Below are 21,627 nucleotides of genomic sequence, written 5' to 3' on the forward strand. Positions count from 1 at the left end.
AGGTGCAAACCAGGGGATGGGGACTGGGGAGCAGGGTTATCGTAACCTGACACCCTCCAAAGTTTGAAATAGCAAAGTTGATTTGTCTCAGTGAGACTGTACATGCAACACTGGTGCATGACTGAAGGTAGCCAAGCCTACTTTAAACTAGCTAACAATAGGTTGAAAAGCTGGAAATATTTATACTGTGGATGCATTCTCGCCTTAAAGATGTCAAACCTTTGTATAATTTCAGCCAGTCGTTTTTGAATGTAGTGCTCACAAGAATGGTCCACCACCCAAAGGACATCCAATCAACTCGACACAACAACTGTGGGAAGCATTGGAGTCAACATGGACCAGCATCCCCGTGAAACGTTTGACACCTTGTCGAGTCCATACCCGAGAATTGAGGCCGTTCCGAGGGCAAGAGGGTGCATCTTAATATTAGGAAGGTGTTCCTAATGTTTTGTACACTCTGTATGTGCAGATATGTGCACCATGTCATCGCTCTCACTTGAACTCTGCTGTGTCCAACGAGCCATTATGCCCATCCTGCAAACTCATTGGATAATGCTGGGCAAGCCTTTTGCTAGCGGTCACTCAAATAGCAACGGGCTGAAGCTCATTGGCTGAAACTCAAATTACTAGGGGGCTGGCACACGTGGGGGAACATGGCGCTACACAGCTTCCAGAAAACAGTAGCTTTTAAAACTACGGATTTCGTGGCTAATTGAGGTAAAAACCGTAATTCTGCTCATGGATTATATGCATGTATGAACTACATACACATTGACACATCCAGCCCAAAGCGGGAGGTTTAAAAAGTAAATAAACTTACTAGTCGCCAAAGAACCGCTCAATCTCTTTAAATAAATTAACTTGGCTGTGTGGAATCCCTAAGATTAGTCGGTGTGAGATTCATACTCCAGCTTAAGAGGGCAAATTCTGCCATATCCAAATGAACTGCCAGTCAAAACAATGTGGAAATGTGGACTGGCAGCATAAACAGGCCACACACACACACTTTCCACAGCATCAACATTCATAAGACAATTACAAAAATGAAATGCCATTGTGATAATTACTGCAATTAACTGTTCTCTGACAAAGCCTGGTGGTAACAATGTGCCTTCCGCCATTATGGGCAGAGTAAACACAGACAAGTGGTTGTAAGGACCTGGGCATTAAATCAACAGTGATGTGGCTGGAGCGACAGAGCAGCCAGGCTAAGGAGAGGATCGGACAGGAGAAGAGAGGAGACATGTTGACTATGGCTGCTACTACTATTATTATCAGCCTGAGCTGCTCTTAAATGGGACAAAACCTGCAATCAAAAAAAAAAAACATTCGGTTTTTATTACCCTACTGAGGTTTGCTATTCTCCTGGTACCAATGTGAGGCCACAAGAGAAACAGGCACTCCCCATCTCTTAAAACAGCACGCCATGTAAATCTGTTCTAGAATTCCACAGGAGCCCTCCCCTCGGATTAATAACTAATAAATTCAACATCTGAAAATGGCCGGAGAGAATAAAGGAAAAATGTGTGCGCATCTTGTTAAAGATGAGAGGAACAGATTACTCCTTTATTTATTTAACCAGGGGAAAGCTCTGGCCAGATGATCTAGTGTCTTTCTGGGTCAGGTATAGCAGCTCTACTCTGCCTGACACAGACAGGCTGAAAGGAACCACAAAGCCCCAGGTTCCTGCCTGATACAGAATAACCAGGAGAGCTAGGATGGGGCAAGTCTGTTCTGCTGGAGTGTTTTCTTTGCCCCTCGCAAGGAGGAATTTCAGCTGGAAGCAATTTGAGGGATGATCCGTGTACATAGTATTGTGGTGAGGTTCTCAGAGGGTGACAGAGTGTATGTCCAGTGAAAACTGGCTAAAACAATTGATTTGGCAGACCAATGTAGAGAGCTAATGACACAATCAACACCTGCACCCCTCTCGGAGCCCTGGCTTTATCTCTGCGTCCATAACAACAGATGTGGATGACTGACCCCCTCCCTCAACCCATTCAGCCCTGCGCAGCCCAACAGGAAACTGTTTGAGACAGAAGCAGGGAAGAAAACCCAGGGTGGGGGATTTGGCTGTTTAACACAAAGGAGACTGGAATGTAAGGAGTTAATCCGTTTGGGGTCTCTTCCGCAAACAAAGGACAGGCCTTCAGACAAAGGTTGAGGGAGGGGGAGTGGTTGGCTTTCCCTTACCATCTGGACCTTTTGTTTGGGGGAGGGGGTTGACGTAGGAGGGGGAGGCCCCCCAGTGAGCCTCCCCGTCCACATGCTGCAGCCCCAGACAGACACCCTTCCACTGGGTCACACCACACTGGGGCCCTGTTCAGCTAATAATCTCTCTCCTCTGCAACTGCTCACACACACACAGGGGGTTCCCTCAAACTTGCCTCAGCAATCGGAGACTTTAAAACTTTGAGGGTTAGGCAACATGAAAGTAAACTTGTTCAAAAACTATGTTTGTGTATGTCAATCTGTCTTGTGCTTCTGGTAGATTTAAGTTAAATCTGTCAGACGGAGGGAACACAGCCTGTCTTAAGGACCATTATGAGCTGTGTAAACATGATTTACAATTAAAACAGGTCAGCGATTCAGGGGGCAGAATGCCGCTAAAAATGCCCCTGTTCAGCGGTGGAGGGTAGAGGGGATTTTCAGGATGAGGAGCACAGGACAGAGGGCAAACAAAAACTGCCTGTGAACTCACTCCCTCTCTCCCAGTCGCGCTCTTTCCTTTATCTCTCGCTCTCTCTATATTTCCCTCCGTCAGCTGGAGGGGAGCCCAGGCATGGGTGTTTCCTTCTCATCCAGTGAGACATACATGTCAGCCTGTCAGTTCAGAGGCGACTGCATCCAGGTCATGAATACACTGAAGTATTTATTTGGTATCAAAACGTCTGACAAGTCCGCTACAAGAGGAAGAATACAACCGTAGCTGGTTCTACAAATAGCATAGATAGAGACCATAACGGGTTAGGTGTTTTCAACTCCGACAAACAGAAAGTATAAAACTTATTTACAGTTACGCATGCTGTAATCATAGCTTAACCTTTAAAAGAAATACCGACTCTGTTCAAATTTGAAAGCAGACACTTATCCAGAGTGAGTAGTAAGTTAATACATTCTCTCACTGGTCCCCCGCGGGAATCGAACCCACAACCCTGGCGTTGCAAGCGCCATGCTCTAACAACTGAGCCACATGGGATCAGGACAATTGTTGCTCATCACCCAGTGAAGAGAGTAGTGCACACACATCAGAAGACGTACCTGTCGTTACCAGCAATTACCTCCCCACTCCTACACATGTCGTGAATGGCACTGTGTGTGTGTGTGTGTGTGTGTGTGTGTATGTAAACTGTGGTGTTTAAATGAGACTCTACATAGAAGAAAATGTACGTACCACCACCATGAGTGTAGGAATCCAGGGGGCTCCCCCAGTGTAATGTTCTTCTCCCATCGGATCTGAGAGAGAGACAGAGCGAGTTAAGACTGCCACATGTGCATCCATAATGCATACACACCACGTCTCACTCCACTTCACCTCAGACAGACATGCAGTAAGAATGGAGTGCAGAGAGTGTGGATCTGACACTAAAAACATCTCAGTAGCAGCTCCTCACACTTCATAACACCTCTACTCCCCATATCTGGCCACTGAGATAAGATCAACCCAGAGATAGCTAGCTACCACACTCTGCCCTTTTAGTGCTAACTCCAACTGTCTGTGGCCGCTGTGTGAGCTACATAACATTGCAGGCACTGTAAGAATCCTCGCTTGCATGACAAACTTTCTGGGTTTATCCTGTTATCACTAGTACCCAGGATTTTGCTGACTGACTTGACCAGGAACAATTATGTAACTATGACCAGGACTTTTTCTTGGTCAGGTCAAATCAAATTTTATTGGTCACATACACGTGATTAGAGATGTATAGCGAAATGCTTGTGCTTCTGGCTCTGACAGTGCAGTAATATCTAAAAGTAATAGCTAACAAATTACACCAAAAACACACAACTAAGTAGGAATGAGTTAAGACTATATACACATATGGACGAGCGATGTCCAAGCGGAACGGACTAAGATACAGTAGAATAGTATAGAACACAGTATATACACGAGATGAGTAATGCCAGATATGTAAACATTCAAGTGACTAGTGTTCCATTCCTTAAAGTGGCCAGTAATTCCTAGTATATGCGTAAAAGGCAGCAGCCGCTAATGTGCTACTGATGGCTATTTAACAGTCTGATGACCTTGAGATAGAAGCTGTTTTTTAAGTCTCTCGGTCCCAGCTTTGATGCACCTGTACTGACCTCGCCTTCTGGATGATAGCGATGTGAACAGGCAGTGGCTCGGGTGGTTGATGTCCTTGATGATCTTTTTGGCCTTCATGTGACATCAGGTGCTGTAGGTGTCCTGGAGGGCAGATCGTTTGCCCCTGGCAATGTGTTGGGCAGACCACACCACTCTGGAGAGCCTTGCGTTTGCGGGGGTAGTTGCCGTAGCAGGTGGTGATAAAAATGTGTGAGGGTTTTAGGTAACAAGCCAAATGTCTTTAGCCTCCTGAGGTTGAAGAGGCTCTGTTGGGCCTCCATCACACTGTGTGTGGGTTGTCCATTTCAGTTTGTCAGTGATGTCTATACCAAGGAACTTGAAGCTTTCCACCTTCTCCACTGCGGTCCAGTCGATGTAGATAGCAGAGGGTACACCCCCCTGTTTCCTTAAGTCCACGATCATCTCCTTTGTTTTGTTGACGTTGAGTGAGGTTGTTTTCCAGGCACCACACCTCTTCCCTGTAGGCTGTCTTGTCATCGTTGGTAATCAAGCCTACTACTATAGTGTCGTCTGCAGACTTGATCGAGTTGGAGGCGTGTTTGGCCACGCAGTAATGGGTGAACAGGGAGTACAGGAGGGGGCTGAGCATGCACCCTTGTGGGGCACCAGTGGTGAGGATCAGTGGAGTGGAGGTGATGTTTCCTACCTTCACCACCTGGGGGCAGCCCGTCAGGAAGTCCAGGACCCAGTTGCACAGGGCGGGGTTCAGACCCAGGGACTCAAGCTTAATGATGAGCTTGGGGGGTACTAGTGTTGAATGCTGAGCTATAGTCAATAAATAGCATTTTCACATATATATTCCTCTTGTCCAGATGGAATATGGCAGTGGGCAGAGTGATGGCGATTGCATCGTCTGGGGACCTATTGGGGTGGTAAGCAAATTGAAGTGGGTCCAGGGTGGCAGGTAAGGTAGAGGTGATATGATCCTTGACTAGTCTCTCAAAGCTACGGGGTGATAGTTATTTAGTTCCGTTACCTTTGCAGGAACAATGGTGGACATCTTGAAGCATGTGGGGACAGCAGACTGGAATAGGGAGAGATTGAATATGTCCGCAAACACTGCAACCAGATGGTCTGCGCATGCTCTGAGGACGCGGCTAGGGATGCCGTCTGGACCGGAAGCCCTGCGAGGGTTAACACGTTTAAATGTTTTACTCAAGTCGGCCACGGAGAAGGAGACAGGGCTTCCCACAGTCCTTGGTAGTGGGCTGCATCGGTGGCAAAGCGTGCAAAGAATGTGTTTAGCCTGTCCGGAAGGAAGACGTGGCTGGTTTTCCCTTTTGTAGTCCGTGATTTTCTGTAGTCCTTGCCACATACGTCTCGTGTCTGAGCCGTTGAATTGCGACTTCACTTTCTCTATACTGATGTTTAGCTTGTTTGATTGCCTTGCGGAGTGAATAACTACACCGTTTATATTCTGCCATATTACCAGTCGCCTTGCTATTGTTAAAATGTGGTAGTTTTCAGTTTCGCGCGAATGCTACCATCTATCCACGGTTTCTGGTTAGGGTAGGGTTTTATAGTCACAGTGGGTACTACATCTCCTATATACTTCCTTATGAACTCAGTCACCATATCCGTATATGAGTATAGATTATTTTTGCACACTACCTGGACCATATCCCAGTCCACGTGATCAAAACAATCCTGAAGCGTGGATTCCGATTGGTCAGACCAGCGGTGAATAGTACAGAGAACGGGCACTTCCTGTTTAAGTTTCTGCCTATAGCACAGGAGGAGCAAGATGGAGTCATGGTCAGATTTGCCAAAAGGAGGGCAGGGGAGGGCCTTGTAAGCATCCCGGAAGTTTAAATAGCAATAGTCGAGAGTCTTAGTAGCACGAGTAGGACAGTCAATATGTTGATAGAATTTTGGCAGCCTAGTCCTCAGATTTAATTTGTTAAAATCCCCAGCTACAATACAATGCAGCCTCAGGATGTGGTTTCCAGTTCGCATAGTCCAGTGAAATTCTTTGAGGGCTTGAGGTGGGATGTAAATGGCCATGGCGATGACGGAGGAGAATTCTATTGGTTGAATAATACAGCCAGTATTTAATTGGGAGGTATTCTAGGTCAGGTGAACAAAATGACTTGCGTTCTTGTAAGTTTCTAGAATTACACCATGAGTCCTACAGGCCATAGAGGTGAGCCTTGAAACGTGGCATGTAATAGAGGCCAAATGCGATGCACTGTAGTTGTAAGGCACGTGGCTGGTGATGAGGACTATATTGTTGGTGTGACTGTTGCCAGTTTTATAGGCTCTCCTACAAACAGCTGATGGATGAGACTAACTTACGTGTGGGCCAGTGGAGGCTGTTCAAGGGATCTGCGCTGTGCATGGGAGCAGGGAGTGACTGTTCCCCAAGGAGATGGGCGAGTATGCAGGGGTAGGACGAGGGGTTAATTGAGAGGCAGGAGAGAGGCCAGGTGATAGCTCTCTCATTAGGTGGCATCGAGCAGGTGTATTTTGCTTCAGCGTATCTGGAGGGACCAAATTCCCTTATCTGTTCAGGTGGGAGACAAGGCTGGAAAGGGCCGAACATGCTTTGGAGAGGTCCTGAGATTTTAGCATAGTAATTATATTGGCGTGATGTGGCTGACTGTAGAAATTTATATGTGATGAAAAGAGACCAACCGTGAACAGAGAAACTTAAGACCTTTGTGGCTAAAGTTAGTTAGGATTATTGTTGAGAGTATTGGCGCTAAAGGCATTTTGAATATTGTGTACTCACTCTGCGATCATAAAATATAAAGGGCAAGAAGAGTACCAGAAAGCAGGGAAAAAATGGTTTGAAAACATCACTGATAAGCATCTCCGCATTATACTGGTGTATGTGATTTCATATATTTAAATCTACTAAAGTACAAGCAAATTACCTGGAAAAAGGCCTCTGCATACCTCATGGAAATAGACTGTGTGAGGAGCAGAGACTCTCCCTCCTGTTGCCTGTGATCCATAACTTAACCCCTATCCAGCAGCACACCAATAACACTCCATCTCAGGGAGGAGATTCACCCAGGAGGGTTCTGCAATCAGCAAGCCTCACTTCAGCCTCGCTACTTAATCTCTGAGCTGGTCCCAGATCTGTGCTTAATATTTTAGTCCAGTTCTGTGCCTTGGTGGCAGTTAGTTGAACACTGCTGCCTGCACTGAACCATTTAGGGCAGAGAGAGGGAAAAGCTTTTGGGCAGGTTAGGTGATTGATGTTTTGATTTATCAGCATTGTAACAGACTAGGTTACTGTATGACATTGTTGTGTCAACCTAGACAGGTTGTGGCTTGATTTAGCCTCGCAAACACACCTTGAGATAGAATAAACATTAGACATTGTATAGCCTGATATCCTCCCTTTTAAATGATCATTTCCATGTGTGACATTATCTCAGTCACATTAAAGGCTGCTCTCTCATTACAGGTTAGTTATATTTTGATAAGACATACAGTGCATTCGGAAAGTATTCAGACCCCTCGACTTTTTCCATTGATACATTACAGCCTTATTCTAAAATGGATGAAATAAAAAAAATACATCTACACACAATACCCCATAATGACAAAGCAAAAAGTGTTTCTGTATAAAATTTAGAAAATGTATATTTAACAAAAATAATTGATACCTTATTTACACAAGTATTCAGACCCTTTGCTATGAGACTCAGAATTGAGCTCAGATTGATCATCACTGAGATGTTTCTACAACTTGGAGTCCACCTGTGGTAAATTCAATTGATTGGACATAAGGTCCCACATTTGACAGTGCATGTCAGAGCATAAACCAAACCATGAGGTCGAAGGAATTGTCTGTAGAGCTTCGAGACAGGATTGTGTCGAGTCACAGATCTGGGGAAGGTTACAAACAATGTCTGTAGCATTGAAGGTCCAAGAACAAAGTGGCCTCCATTATTATTACATGGAACAAATTTGGATCCAGCAAGACTCTTCCTAGAGCTGGCAGCACTGCCAAACTGAGCAATCGGGGGCGAAGGGCCTTGGTCAGGGAGGTGGTGACCCAATGGTCACTCTGACAGAGCTCCAGAGATCCTCTGTGGAGATGGGAGAACCTTCCAGAAGGACCACCATCTCTGCAGCACTCTACCTGTCAGGCCTTTACGGTAGAGTGGTCAGACGGTAGCCACTCCTCAGTGAAAAGGCACATGACAGCCAGTTTGGATTTGCCAAAAGGCACCTCAAGGACTCTCCGACCATGAGAAATAAGATTCTCTGGTCTGATGAAACCAAGACTTAACTCTTTGGCCTGAATGTCAATAGTCACATCTGAAAGAAACCTGGCACCATCCCTACGGTGAACCATGGTGGTGGCAGCATCATCTGTGGGAATGTTTTTCAGCAGCAAGGACTAGGAGACCAGTCAGGATCAAGGGAAAGATGAAAGGAGCAATGTACAGAGATCCTTGACAAAAACCTGCTCCAGAGTGCTCAGAACCTCAGACTGGGGCAAAGGTTCACCATCCAACAGGACAACGACCCTAAGCACACAGCCAAAACAACGCAGGAGTGGCTTCAGGACAAGTCTCTGAATGTCCTTGTGTGGACCAGCCAGAGCCCAGACTTTTCTAGAGACCTGAAAATAGCTGAGTAAAGGGTGTGAATACTTATGTCAATTCTAAAAACCCGTTTCTGCTTTGCAATTATGGGGTATTGTGTGTAGATTGATGAGGATAAGGCTGTAAAGTAACAAAATGTTAATGGGTCTGAATACTTTCCGGATGCACTGTAAATGGCAGGGAACATATGGAATGTGTGATTCATTGTGAAAGATAAAGAGCAACATTTTAGTTTAAGACTCAGGAGAAAATAAATATAGCCTGTGTATAATAGTATGCTGTTAACTTCTTGAGTGTAGGGGGCAGGATTTTCATTTTTGACTAAAAAAAATGTACCCATTTGAAACTGCCTATTTCTCAGGCCCAGAAACTACAATATGCATATAATTGTCAGATTAGGATAGAAAATTCTAAACTTTCCAAAAACTGTCAAAATATTGTCTGTGAGTATAACAGAACTGATATTGCAGGCAAAAACCTGAGGAAAATCCAACAAGGAAGTGCTGTTTTCCCTGAAAGCTCTCTGTTCCATTGGATGCCTTGCCTCCATTTAAAGGGATATCAACCAGATTCCTCAAGGTGTCAGTCTTTAGACATAGTTTCAGGTTTTATTTTGAAAAATGAGCGAGAAAGATCACATCGCGTCAGTGGATAGCTGGGTGTTCGCAGAGTTTTGCTTGCGCAACAGAGTGAGGCAGCCATTGTCTCTCCCTCTCCTAATGAAAAAGCTACAGTCCCGGTTGATATATTATCGATTATATATTTTAAAAACAACCTGGGGATTGATTATAAAAAAAACGTTTGACATGTTTGTGGACATTACTGATACTATTTGGAATTTGTGTCTGCGATGTCGTGACCGCTCGAGCCTGTGGATTTCTGAACATAACGCGCCGAACAAATGAAGGTATTTTTTGATATAAAAAATAATCTTTATGGAACAAAGGAACATTTATTGTGTAACTGAGAGTCTCGTGAGTGCAAACGTCCGAAGATCATCAAAGGTAAGCGATTTAATTTATTGGTCACGAAAGTCAGAAAAGTAATCTACTTGGCTGCCAGGTGTTTGTAATATTTTGTCTACTGAGAGAGATGTTCTTACATAAACGCTTGTTATGCTTTCGCCAAAATGCTGTATTGAAATCTGACACGCCAGTAGGATTAACAACCAGCTAAGCTGTGTTTTGCTATATTGCACTTGTGATTTCATGAAAATTTAATATTTTTAGTAATTTAATTTGAATTTGGCGGTCTGCAATTCAGCGGATGTTGATGAAAATGATCCCACTAACAGGATGGGTGCGTCAAGAAATTAACTCCAGGTCATGACCGTATCTCTAAGGAAATTAGGCTGCTTTAGAAAACTGCCATCGAACGTTCCTTTTCCTGTGTGGTTGATAAGGGACACCCAGCTGAGGCAAAAAAAAAAAACTAACATGCGCCTGTATCTTTCAAAACAAAACACACGTAGGCCTGGGCCATGCGTCAGACATTTCTGAACGCAGTGACACAGGTACAGTCATGAACAGTGGTGAAACAGCAACGCTGTAATACATGATAACAGCTGAACAGATTATAATACAGGAGGGGAAGTGCTGTGATGTAAGCTGGGTGAATCACACCACTGAAATAGTTCTGTGCTTGAACAGGGGCCAGAGTTTTTCATTTTTTATATGAAATAAATCATGGAGAAAAAAAAAAATCACAACCTTTTATTGCACTTGAAAAAAATTCACTTTAGCAGGTCCGGGGGTTAAGAACATTATTATTAACCAATTGTACACATTCATCCATCTAAATGAACATATTAAATCTGACTTCTAACACATGGGAGTGTTAAAGAGCAGTTATGAACCAAATGAGCATATACACCACTCCAAAGGTGTGAGTAGAGCCCTCACTGCTGGTTAAATGAATGATAAATAATCTAAGAGTTAAATAGACTAGTATGAGCATCCAGGCTATTACAGAGAGGATATTGGAGTTTAACCCAACTTTTTCAGAAGGCACACAGAGCAGTATAAGTAGGGCCAGGAATTTGTCCTGAAGAAGTAACCTGGAAAGGAAACTCATGGCCCTAGTTATGGCTTCCTGCACCAGTTAAGTGGTCAGAGAAAACCTCCTGACCCTAGGGAAAAGGCACAGCTGATACATAATGTAAATAATATTGGTCTTTACCATATAGTCCATTATTTGCGTGCCAGTAAAATTCTTCCACAGCCATAATGGTACAATATTTAGTCAGCAGTATAAAAAGGGGTCTACACACATTAAAGAGACAGTAGATATGGAGCATAGCGCAGTAGTTGCAATGTCGTTTTTCCCGTCACAAAAAGGGCGGGAGCATTCTACACACTTTCGTGCAACTTGAAAATTGAGACGTGCCATATCATTCCTTACGGCGCCGTGGGGGCAGTGTTGTCACTTGGTTCCCTGATCTGATCTATAGGCTATGCATCAAAGTAGCATATTCTGCATTGATAACCAAATACAGTCTCAACGACTGTTCAAACAACAGACCAAACATTCCTTATTAGAATCCCCCCACAAAACATGTATTTTTGTTGAGAAGTAACTACTTCTAGACAGGGGAAAAAAAAAAAAAAAAAAAAAACTGGTAGCCATATACCTTTTCTCCGTGATATGACGACATTGGATGTTTTGCTGACACGGGAGCGAATACACTGAATCAGCATATCAAAATGGGATTATGTTATACGTTACATTGGTGAGTAGGCTATAAGAATATTTGCCAGGGCAAATGATTTATAAATTGTATTATTTCACATGGGGGAAGATGTAGGAAGCTAGGTTAGTGCTAGCAGAATAACCTACAGCCTACTAGCAGGCACAAAACGAGTCGATGTTAATCAAGCCTAAACTTTCAGAACATGTCGGCTTAGCTATTAATTAAATATGCAGTTGGTTCTCTTTCAAATTAGCTTAGTGGTGAAGTTCAACGCGATTTCTCTTTGTCTACCTCAAAAGGGGAGGACTTCAGAAAAATCTTATGAACGCTGCTATTTGGGAGTCTAGAAATGCATGGACCTGCACATAGAGCTATGCAAGTGAAGCTTGTAGCGAGCTTAACGCGTGAAGGTGTTAAGACAGGCGAAGGCCTGAATACTAGGCCACTATGGAGGAAGGATGTCCATTAAGGAAGAGGATGCACCACATTACATGGGCTTTACCTCATTGACAGTTCAGGGGCTATCAGACTAATAGAGGAAGGAGCATGGCCTAGGTGTTGATATGGAACGCAAATAGAACAGACAACATTTTGTATTGTCCTTATCGAAATCTTAAGACTAATACCGCTGTTATTCATCAACTTATAGCTTAGTCTAGACCCACTACATCCATATCATTGTATACAAAAAAAACTTTGTAATCCAATTACTTGTGTTACAAAGCAGAGACGACCAAATTGGTTCTTGACCCCAGGGCTACCGCTAATGTAAATTCCATCCCTCGCTATACAATGGAGAGGAATCCCATTCATCCGTTCACCTCAGGAAGTTCTTCTAAAGCCATTTCTTACCTCTGACAGGAAGGTCTGTGCTGATTTCTGTGCGCCGACGTGCAGCAAATACTCGTACACATATAAAGCTAACCTGGAAAACAAAGAGAAAAGGGTCAATGTCAAGGGTCCATCTCGCACCTCCTCCATCCCCTAGGACCCAGAGACTTTCACAATGACAGCCAGATAACATGCAGACTCTAAGGAGAAGCCATTGGGAGGCTCTAGAAAATAAAAAGAGCATCTGTGGTTTACGGAGCTCCTCCTTTAACACGGATGCTGAGGAAAACAAGAGGAAAGCAGAGACAGCCAAGCGTGGGTCGGTGTCACACTATCTGACAACCCACACTACCTTGTGCATTTTTGGTATCATTATGACTGTCATTTAGCCGCCTGTGCTGGCAATTACTGTGCTCCCTGTGCTCCTGGACTAGTGATGAACCCACACTCTACTAAGAGGGAAAGGGCCTCCCGAGTGAGGCAGCGGTCTAAGGCACTGCAGAGCTTGAGGTGTCACTACAGATCCAGGGTTCGATCCCAGGCTGTGTCGCAGCCGGGAGACCCATGAGGCGATGCACAATTGGCCTAGCGTCGTCCGGGTTAGTGGAGGGTTTGGCCGGCTGGGATGTCCTTGTCCCATCGTGCTCTAGCGAATCCTGTGGCGGGCTGGACGCATGCACGCTGACACGATCGCCAGTTGTACGATGTTTCCTCCGACACATTGGTGAGATTGGCTTCTGGTTTAAGCGAGCAGTGGTTTAAGCGAGCAGTGGTTTAAGCGAGCAGTGTGTCAAGAAGCAGTGCAGCTTGGCAGGGTCGTTTTTTGGGGGATGCAAAGTCTCTTGACCTTCGCCTCTCCCAAGTCCGTACGGGATCTGCGGCAATGGGACAACACCAACTACCAATTGGATAACACAAAATTGGGAGAAAAAAATAAAAGAAAGAAAGAAAGTCAATTTGGTCACATTAGGTTAAGTCTACTGTTGGGAGCAGAGTCTCAAAAACACTTGTGCTGGATGTTGAACCAAGCACAAGGGACATCGTCTCAAAGTAATCATTCATTTGATATGCCAGCTTTAAACAAGGGAAACATTTCTTCCACGGACTGCAAAAAAACTGTTCTGACTAACGTTAGACATTAGTTAAAGGGGACACCTATCTTCTTAATTATTTCTCAGTGTTACATCAGACGTATTAATTTCACTGCTCATTTCAGTAATCTAGTGTAAACAAATGGTTCTGGACACAACGAACACAATCATGGCCACAGTGTTTTATCTGGTCTGTCTGTTTTATGGTTGTGGATTTGTTATGCTGGAGTGACTGCTTACCGCAGGGGTGTCGAGGTCCGGAGTCACACTTAATTAGAAATCCTCTATCCACAGCTTTGTACATTTTCTTTTACACTTTATTTGGGTAGTCCTTCTGTAGATGCTCTACAGATGGTCATACTATTAACCAACTATCTGTTGATAAGCAACTGCTTGCTAAGGTTACGGTTAGGTTTAGAGTAAGGGTTAGGGTACGGGTTAAGGTTAGGGCAACGGTTAAGTTTAGTTGAAATGTTACCAATAGTCTGTGTAGAGCATCGGATCCGGCCCAAAGGCCGTATGTTTGACACCCCTGGCTTAGAGGGTAGGTCAAGGGTGACGGTAGAAGAGAAGGATGGGCAGAACAGGTTATGGGTAATGGCATGATATTCAAATTAATGGAGAGAGGGTGGAGCAAAACCACTGGCTGGAATATTTCCATACTCATCTCATCAGCCACGCGACACTACCTGGTAACACTGAAAATGCTTGGTGACGTTTGTAATCAGGTCTCAACTGAGTTTAATTCAAACCAGCCAATGAGAACTGAGCTCTGGGAATGTGCTCTGAATGAACTTAAATGAAACCAGTCAAAGAAACGAGGCGCTCCTTTAACCAGGAAGTACCTGTGCTCTCCCAGTCTGAAAACTTGTCAGGTTCCTGGTACAGAGGGGAGGCGGCTGGTGTAAAATGTAAGAAGACTCCCTCATGGCTGTTTGTAATACCCAGTGGCATGCGTGGGCTTCTATAAGCTGGTCCACACTGAACTGGATCCAACAGAAATTCCCATGAGTGCCCTGATGAAATTTTCATGGCTACACTGGTATGATCTGAGGGGTTCTGTGCCCTGGTGATGGGCACCTGCCCCTGTTCTAATGCATTATTTAAAAACACTCATTCAATCCTGGCTTCGGGGGAGACCTTTTGTTGCACTGTCAGTAGCACTGAGTAACTCCGCCAAGGGAAGAGGGTTGTGGAGACTCTCCCTGAGCAGGTAGAGATGGCGTCAGCAGAGGGAAGGAGATCGAGAGAGGGAAATTGCTAGGCGTTAAGACAACTGTGTGATGGTGTGATGGGAGAAGGGAGATCTACAGGATAACGACCATAGTGGAGACCCTAGGGCCACACATAACAGGAGACAGATAGAGCACTGACACCAAGCACAAGGCATACGTTCATACAAAAACCTTCTCTGAAATGAGACTCCATCTGACACACACAAGCTCCATGTCCTCTGACCTCCCAAAGGGAACATCTCCATAATAATATATTCACAACCCCTGAGTATCAAGAGTGGTGCTGGGTCATCTTCTCTGTCATTTTTAGTGATGTCTCAGGTGGCTAAAGAAAAATCTCAACATCCTAATCCATTGCTCTGCTGGTCCAGTCCACCCCTCTAACCCACTGCTCTCTTCCGTGCCAGACTCCAGCTAAAGAGCTCTGAGGCCACTGAAACCCCATCATCATGGATAATGGTCATACAAATTACATGCTGTGGAAAGGTTAGGAGACAAGAGACCAGTAGACTTCTCTCAGTTAGAGAACTACTGTTGAGTGGGTGGTTTAGTTTGATCCTCTGTAGTGACTAACGTTAGAGGCAGGGCCAGGGAGTCAGGCAGCAGCCCCTGCTCCACAGTGTCAGCAGCCCCTGCTCCACAGTGTCAGCAGCCCCTGTGGAGGCAGCCCCTGCTCCACAGTGTCAGCAGCCCCTGCTCCACAGTGTCAGCAGCCCCTGCTCCACAGTGTCAGCAGCCCCTGCTCCACAGTGTCAGCAGCCCCTGCTCCACAGTCAGCCCAGAGTTTTACACTGTGTCCACACTTCAAGGGGAGATATTCCACCTCATCCAAGGTACACTCCTGACATCCCACCCCAGGCTATCAGACTACGCTCCTGCAAGACATGAAAGCACCTCTGCCAAGTTTAGCCAGCTAAAGCACAGACAGTTAGCAAATTAACTTTCCTGTCTTGATGTAAATAATTCAGCAGCGAGAGCATGGGCTTGGTTAGATAAGGTATGCATGGGCTTGTTTAGATAAGGTATGCATGGGCTTGGTTAGATAAGGTATGCATGGGCTTGGTTAGATAAGGTATGCATGGGCTTGTTTAGATAAGGTATGCATGGGCTTGGTTAGATAAGGTATGCATGGGCTTGGTTAGATAAGGTATGCATGGGCTTGGTTAGATAAGGTATGCATGGGCTTGGTTAGATAAGGTATGCATGGGCTTGGTTAGATAAGGTATGCATGAGAAGTGATGGAGAAGGGAGTTGGGGTGAATGCAAGATAGTAATTGTATCAGTTTTCATAATGCCCTTTTAGTTTTTCCCTTGTTTCACAAAAGCCTAGGCCTAGAGGAATTAAGATCATGATCGCAAGTTGATGACTACTGACATGTCTTGTAAGCAAAGAAGGATGCATAGATTAAAAGGACACCTCCGGAAGCATTTCATTCTCCAAGTGTTAGGCTACCTGTTTATGAGTTGAAACTAAGATTAAATGAACAATTTTACACTGACGACCATTTTTTTGCAGACACAAAACAGTGACAAAAAGACTGTACACACGCATGTCTTAAACCAGGGTTAATCCACACACACACACACACTTCAACTTAATACACTTAAAAATGGATTCCCATTGCCAAAGTCATCTGTCTCTTTACCAGGAGCTAGCCTCGAGCTAAATTGACTCCACAATTATGGACATGCTCCGCTTGAAAGGACGCCATTGTATTCTAACCCGAGAGTCTTCATTTTGGGGAAATTGATTCATTTCAACGAAAGTTTGATTCTATGAGAAAGATAGAAAACCATCAGGATACCAACCAGACATGGTTTATAAACGGAATAAGCAGCGACTAGATATTGTTATCAGGTAATAATGAATATGTACTACTAGTGTACTGAAATAACAGTGATTTGGACTACTCCACACGGTCTATACTTAATAAATCAGCGACATAAGACTTAAAAGGTATCAGGTCGCTATAACATTTATATAATGTGTGGGCCAGTGTACTCAACAGAATACACTTAGACTTCATGAGTTTGTCTGTGCCGTGACCAACCTGAATACTGACTTCACGCACGTAGCCTCAATATTTATACTGTCTCACTTATTTCAAAAGTGAGACAGCTAACAAATATGTGCGGATGCATCAGTGCACCAAATTCATTGACTGTTGACACCTCTGAATAGGAGCATATTCATTCAAAGCAAACCAGAGAAAATAAGAGGTTCATCACAAAATAGTGGCATGTTTTTGCATTCCTTGAGTACATGGTTCTTAAATGTCGTTCTCAGAAGTCCAAAATGCATATGGCAGGGCCATCTGTGTGATATCAAAACTGTGCATTCAGACCTCAAGAACTCTTTTAAACGCCATGCGAATATAGGGGAGGGTGTGGATGTAAAGAAACACATTCAAAGCAAACACTTTATTCAAGATATTCAATTATCCTCTGAATATTATAGAAATGTATTATAGGCCTAACCTATATGTGTAGAGTATGCATTGCCTTAAATTAAAGACTACAAAGTTTGACAGGGTCGCGCACATCCGACTACTGTATCATGATGAGAAACATTGAATTTGATGAATTCCATAGAAGGGCCCTGTGATAGCAGGTTCCTCAGCCCATTTCAATGACGTTGTAATTAACAAACAATAAGGTCATATTAATGTTGGAGCCTCTGTTTCAACCCTGTGGAAATCAAATTAAATCAAGTGCAGAAAGAGTGAGTGTGATGGAATTAATTATTCTCGTCACAAGGGCACGAGTTCTTGTTCTACATTTTTCCACAGGCATCTGACGCTTCTCCTCAAGGACAGGTAAACAAACAAACATCTCTTCCATTCTTTACATCTCTCTTGAACTCTAGGTCGAGCACTTCCTTGAATGACACCGTCATCAGTCATCAGATTAAAATCTTAGTGATTTTGTAGAATTTTTTGAAAAAAATGAAGAAAAACAAAGTTACCAAACTCAGGTTCAGTCTTTATTCTTCTAGATTCCTCCAAGGTTTTGATAAGCCATTATACCCTAGCATTCTTGGTGCACTTTTGATAACTTCCATCTGCTCCATTAGTGTTTCTGTACTAGACACCTTTACTCTACGGTCTCCCCTGTGCTGTACCTAAACCAGAAAGCATTCTAAACATGTTGGTGAGAAATGGACGACCTCCACCAGCACAGAGAGAGACCATATAGGTCTTTCATTTCAATTTCAAAATTAAGTAACAGTTAATCTAACAAGACTTCAGACAACAAGGGGTAGCGTCCTGACTAACCATAGTGGAAAGAGAAACACGCATTTGCCTCATGGTGCATGGCAGAGTCATTAGTTAGGTGAGAAGGTAAGTGCATCCTCACTCTGACCATCACCTGCTTACCGGACTCTTAAGAACACACAGAGACCGAACACACACACATGCAGAGGACGGTGCCAGGGGGTTCACTGCTTAATCAATCAAATAACTTCATTTTTCTTGTGAGTGAAACTTCTTGTGTGGGATGGTACATACAACAAGATGAAGAACAACTGTATCTTCATTTAACTTCAAGGTAACACTTACAGGGATGGGGTGGAGGGAATATTGTTCTACTGTATGTCTCTGTATTACTAAGTGAGGAAATATTCTGCCAACACTCCATTTTAAGAGCACTTGTGTCTAATGGATCTGCCTTTGATTGTAAACAAATAAGATGCATATGTAAGACTCCACAAGTGTTTAAAAGGATTCCATATAATAAAATCAGGGAATATCTGGGCATGCCCATTCAAAATGTGTTATTCTTGCTGTATTGGTACATGAACCACATGGAATTGTTTTCAGTTAGGATTCATACTCCCTCAGCACACAATGCTGCCGCCGTTTGTCAATACACAGGAAAGATTTTCTTTAACGGAGAGAGTCTGCCATTTACGTCACACGTTCAAATTTGGGTGAAATTAAGACACAGACCTGAAGCCTACAAGTAATACTCATCATGAGGATCCCACACAGTCAGCAATAGGATGAATCAAACTTAGGCAAGTAAGTTTCAATATTTTTCAATGAACACTAACTACATAATATAATTCTAACATCTGGCTGAGCAGCAAATGCCCCCAAAAGTTTGAAAAGAGGTTATTTTTTAAGAAGTATTTATTCATACATGAGAAGAAAAAAAGCAACATGCGATAGCTTAGCTATCCAGCCGCCTTGATCTAATCGTATCCACAGTATTCACTGTGATCTTGGGACAAGAAACTCTGTTCATAATTGTGTGTCAGTCATCGGTTACACCGTCTGTGAAGGGTAAATATGTGTAAAAGTGTTTCTCATATCACAACCTTCTTGGAATCATGCTGTGCCATGAGGGAAGTGGTGCTACTCTTATCAGAGTCCCTACACAATAGTTTGTGTAGCATAGAAAGCAACAAAGTACATAAGATGTAGCCTTCGTGTAAAGCACTGGTTTAAAGCAGTCTTCATTTATGATCAAAATCGCTCATCTGACATTTTAAAAGTTGTGGCAGCATCTCTGCTTACCCCTAAAGAGGATAAAATATTCGTTTGAACTCTGATATAGCAGTTATTAATATTCAAAGCATCATAGTGACACAAAATATTTCATTAAAAGGACTGAGATAATTTAATAATATATATATATATATATTATAGAATCTAAACATGTTACAGTAACACGTCAACATAGATGACACATTGCTTTAAAAAAGTTGACGTATGTATAAACTTCCTTTACCATGGAGTGGAGATTAATCCGCTAATGTAGGTATAACTAAAGACAGGTACAGGTTTCATTTAACAGACAAGACAAAGTCCTCGTCAGTTGCTCATGTGGGATGTCCTGCACAAGTCCTTAATCAACAAGAATATGGAAGAAAACATGTAGCATAGACGTCTAGAAGATATCTAGTAGACCTTCTGTACCGGTCGATTGCATTTTGAAAAGTCCCTCGTAACATGTCTCAAAAACTTTACACATTCAAACAAGGTGCGAGTCCGCGTCAATGCAACTCCATCTAGAAAGGCATCACAGACATATGCCATATTTTAAAATAGAATCTCAATAAGAAAATGTTTTTTTCGCAGTAGCAATTCTGTAACTTCGTGCAATCAATCGCTGCATGTGCGCTACATTATATCTTTAAATTCCAGAAAGCGACACATTCGGAACCTCAAATGAAACATAGCTAGCTACAAAAGACAGAACAACTCTTCCGTGCGTTGCGTTCACAAAGTGCGAGCATTTTGTAATAAATATCATCTAAAAGAACGAGAAAGTGCAACTAACAAGACAAAAAAGTTAAAGAGACGTGCCACGGCAGGGGTAAACAACACTCAGGAGAGCGAGCGAGTACTGTACACACCTTTAAATTATGGTAGCTATAGTTTAGAAAGTTGGAGCTTCCTTTTAACCATGTAAAACTCTTAAATGGTGCATAATTCACTTACTTTTCTCTCGCTTGACTATCGGAAGGGACGACAGCTCCTTTACCTTTGGCGTACATGCTGGATTCTGTTTTAAGACTTTTACCCCTCTCAACACCTGTCAAAGAAAGCAGCCAGGAAAACGTTCTATCTCCATAGCTACCCCTTTAGTGTTTTTCCTCCCCCCTCCTTTTTTTTTTTTTTTTTTTTTTACATCTCCAACATTGGCCACAAATCAGGCACAGTTTCTATTGGGGGGACTTGAAACAGACCGCTGGTGGATTTTTTTTTCCCCTCTTAACCGCTGTTCGAGAATGTATTCTTACTCCCTCCGCTATGGAATGGTAGGGGCTTCTTAAAGGGGAACGCACACTCTTCTTGTTTACTGACCTCAGAAACATGTAAGAGATTGAGATGTGAAAAACAGACTAACTGAAGCCCTCAGCTTAAGGCCTTCGTACTTGTTTGAATATAAATGTTCAAAATGGCAATTTTGTCTGACCATGATACAAAAAGTATTTACTTTATAGATGTCTCTTTTTTTCTACCAGGTTACAATGAATGGACTGAACTGAATAATGTATCCATTAGAGAGCTCTCAGCATTATAATTCTGACTGGGAAAAAAGGAGACTACTATGGGTAACATACGTAAGACATGTATCATCATAATCAATACAAATGTCTAGGTTTCGCAATGAATAACTACGATTCAGAAGAGAACATGTCTAAGAAAACTGGGTAGACTATAGCAAGCTTTAATTTGAGAGGTCACTCACTCAGACCTATGCAGACTTGTTAAATGTTCAGTCCCTGAAAGAGAAACAAATGGATTGTGCTCACTAACTGGGAGAGTACATGAGCTTTGTGTACTACATTTCACTGTCAGCTGATGGTTTACATTTCTCAGATCATACATTCAAAAGGGGTCTACTGGATTGACCAAAGGCTCAAGCCCATTTTCACTGCACTCCAACGTTGACTTAATTTACTGAGCAGTCCTAGGGAGGTGAGGGGCTCGACAAATACATTTCACGGTAGCTAATTGAATTATACAAATAGCCAAACTGACCATTGTGTGAAAGCCAATACAGCCAGCATTAAAACATATGAAAATAACGAGTCAGTCTCCACAAAATGTATCAGTTTAAGTATTGTGCATCACAACTGAGTCACAGATTTGTAATATATTTACTGAGGATGTAAATATGCCTGTTGGGCATATTATGTTTCTCCATTGTGTAAAAGCATTATTTTCCTATTGAGATGCATTACATAGAATATTGTAAACTGCCTCTTTAAGAACGTCACGTGTATGATGACATGCAAGAGATCAGACATTCATTAATTGCTATGATCATTGAGGAAGCTATTCCTTTTCCTTTATTTCTGTGCCCCCAAATGTTCGGATATAGCCTACTAGCAAAGATTGTATGAAGATGCCAGAAATTGCTTCTCCAAAAT

The 21,627-nt window shown here is 43.1% G+C and overlaps 1 protein-coding gene across 2 annotated transcripts in view; it reads right to left on the reverse strand.

The window, feature by feature from the left end:
- LOC115108321 (single-stranded DNA-binding protein 3) overlaps window positions 1-20,369 on the reverse strand; it is a 106,260-nt gene extending 85,891 nt beyond the window's left edge. The window contains exons 1-3 of one of the 2 annotated variants that reach the window (XM_029632510.2): window positions 20,189-20,369; window positions 12,437-12,509; window positions 3,395-3,456 (exon numbers count right to left, since the gene is read on the reverse strand). In XM_029632510.2, coding sequence (XP_029488370.1) covers window positions 3,395-3,456; window positions 12,437-12,509; window positions 20,189-20,244 — 191 coding nt within the window. In that variant the 5' untranslated portion in view covers window positions 20,245-20,369. The remainder of the gene's footprint in view (window positions 1-3,394; window positions 3,457-12,436; window positions 12,510-20,188) is intronic. The other variant, XM_029632512.2, reaches the window with a different exon arrangement.
- Window positions 20,370-21,627: the final 1,258 nt, after the last annotated feature.

This window comes from Oncorhynchus nerka, linkage group LG24 (genome assembly GCF_034236695.1).
Source record: "Oncorhynchus nerka isolate Pitt River linkage group LG24, Oner_Uvic_2.0, whole genome shotgun sequence".
Lineage (NCBI taxonomy): Eukaryota > Metazoa > Chordata > Actinopteri > Salmoniformes > Salmonidae > Oncorhynchus > Oncorhynchus nerka.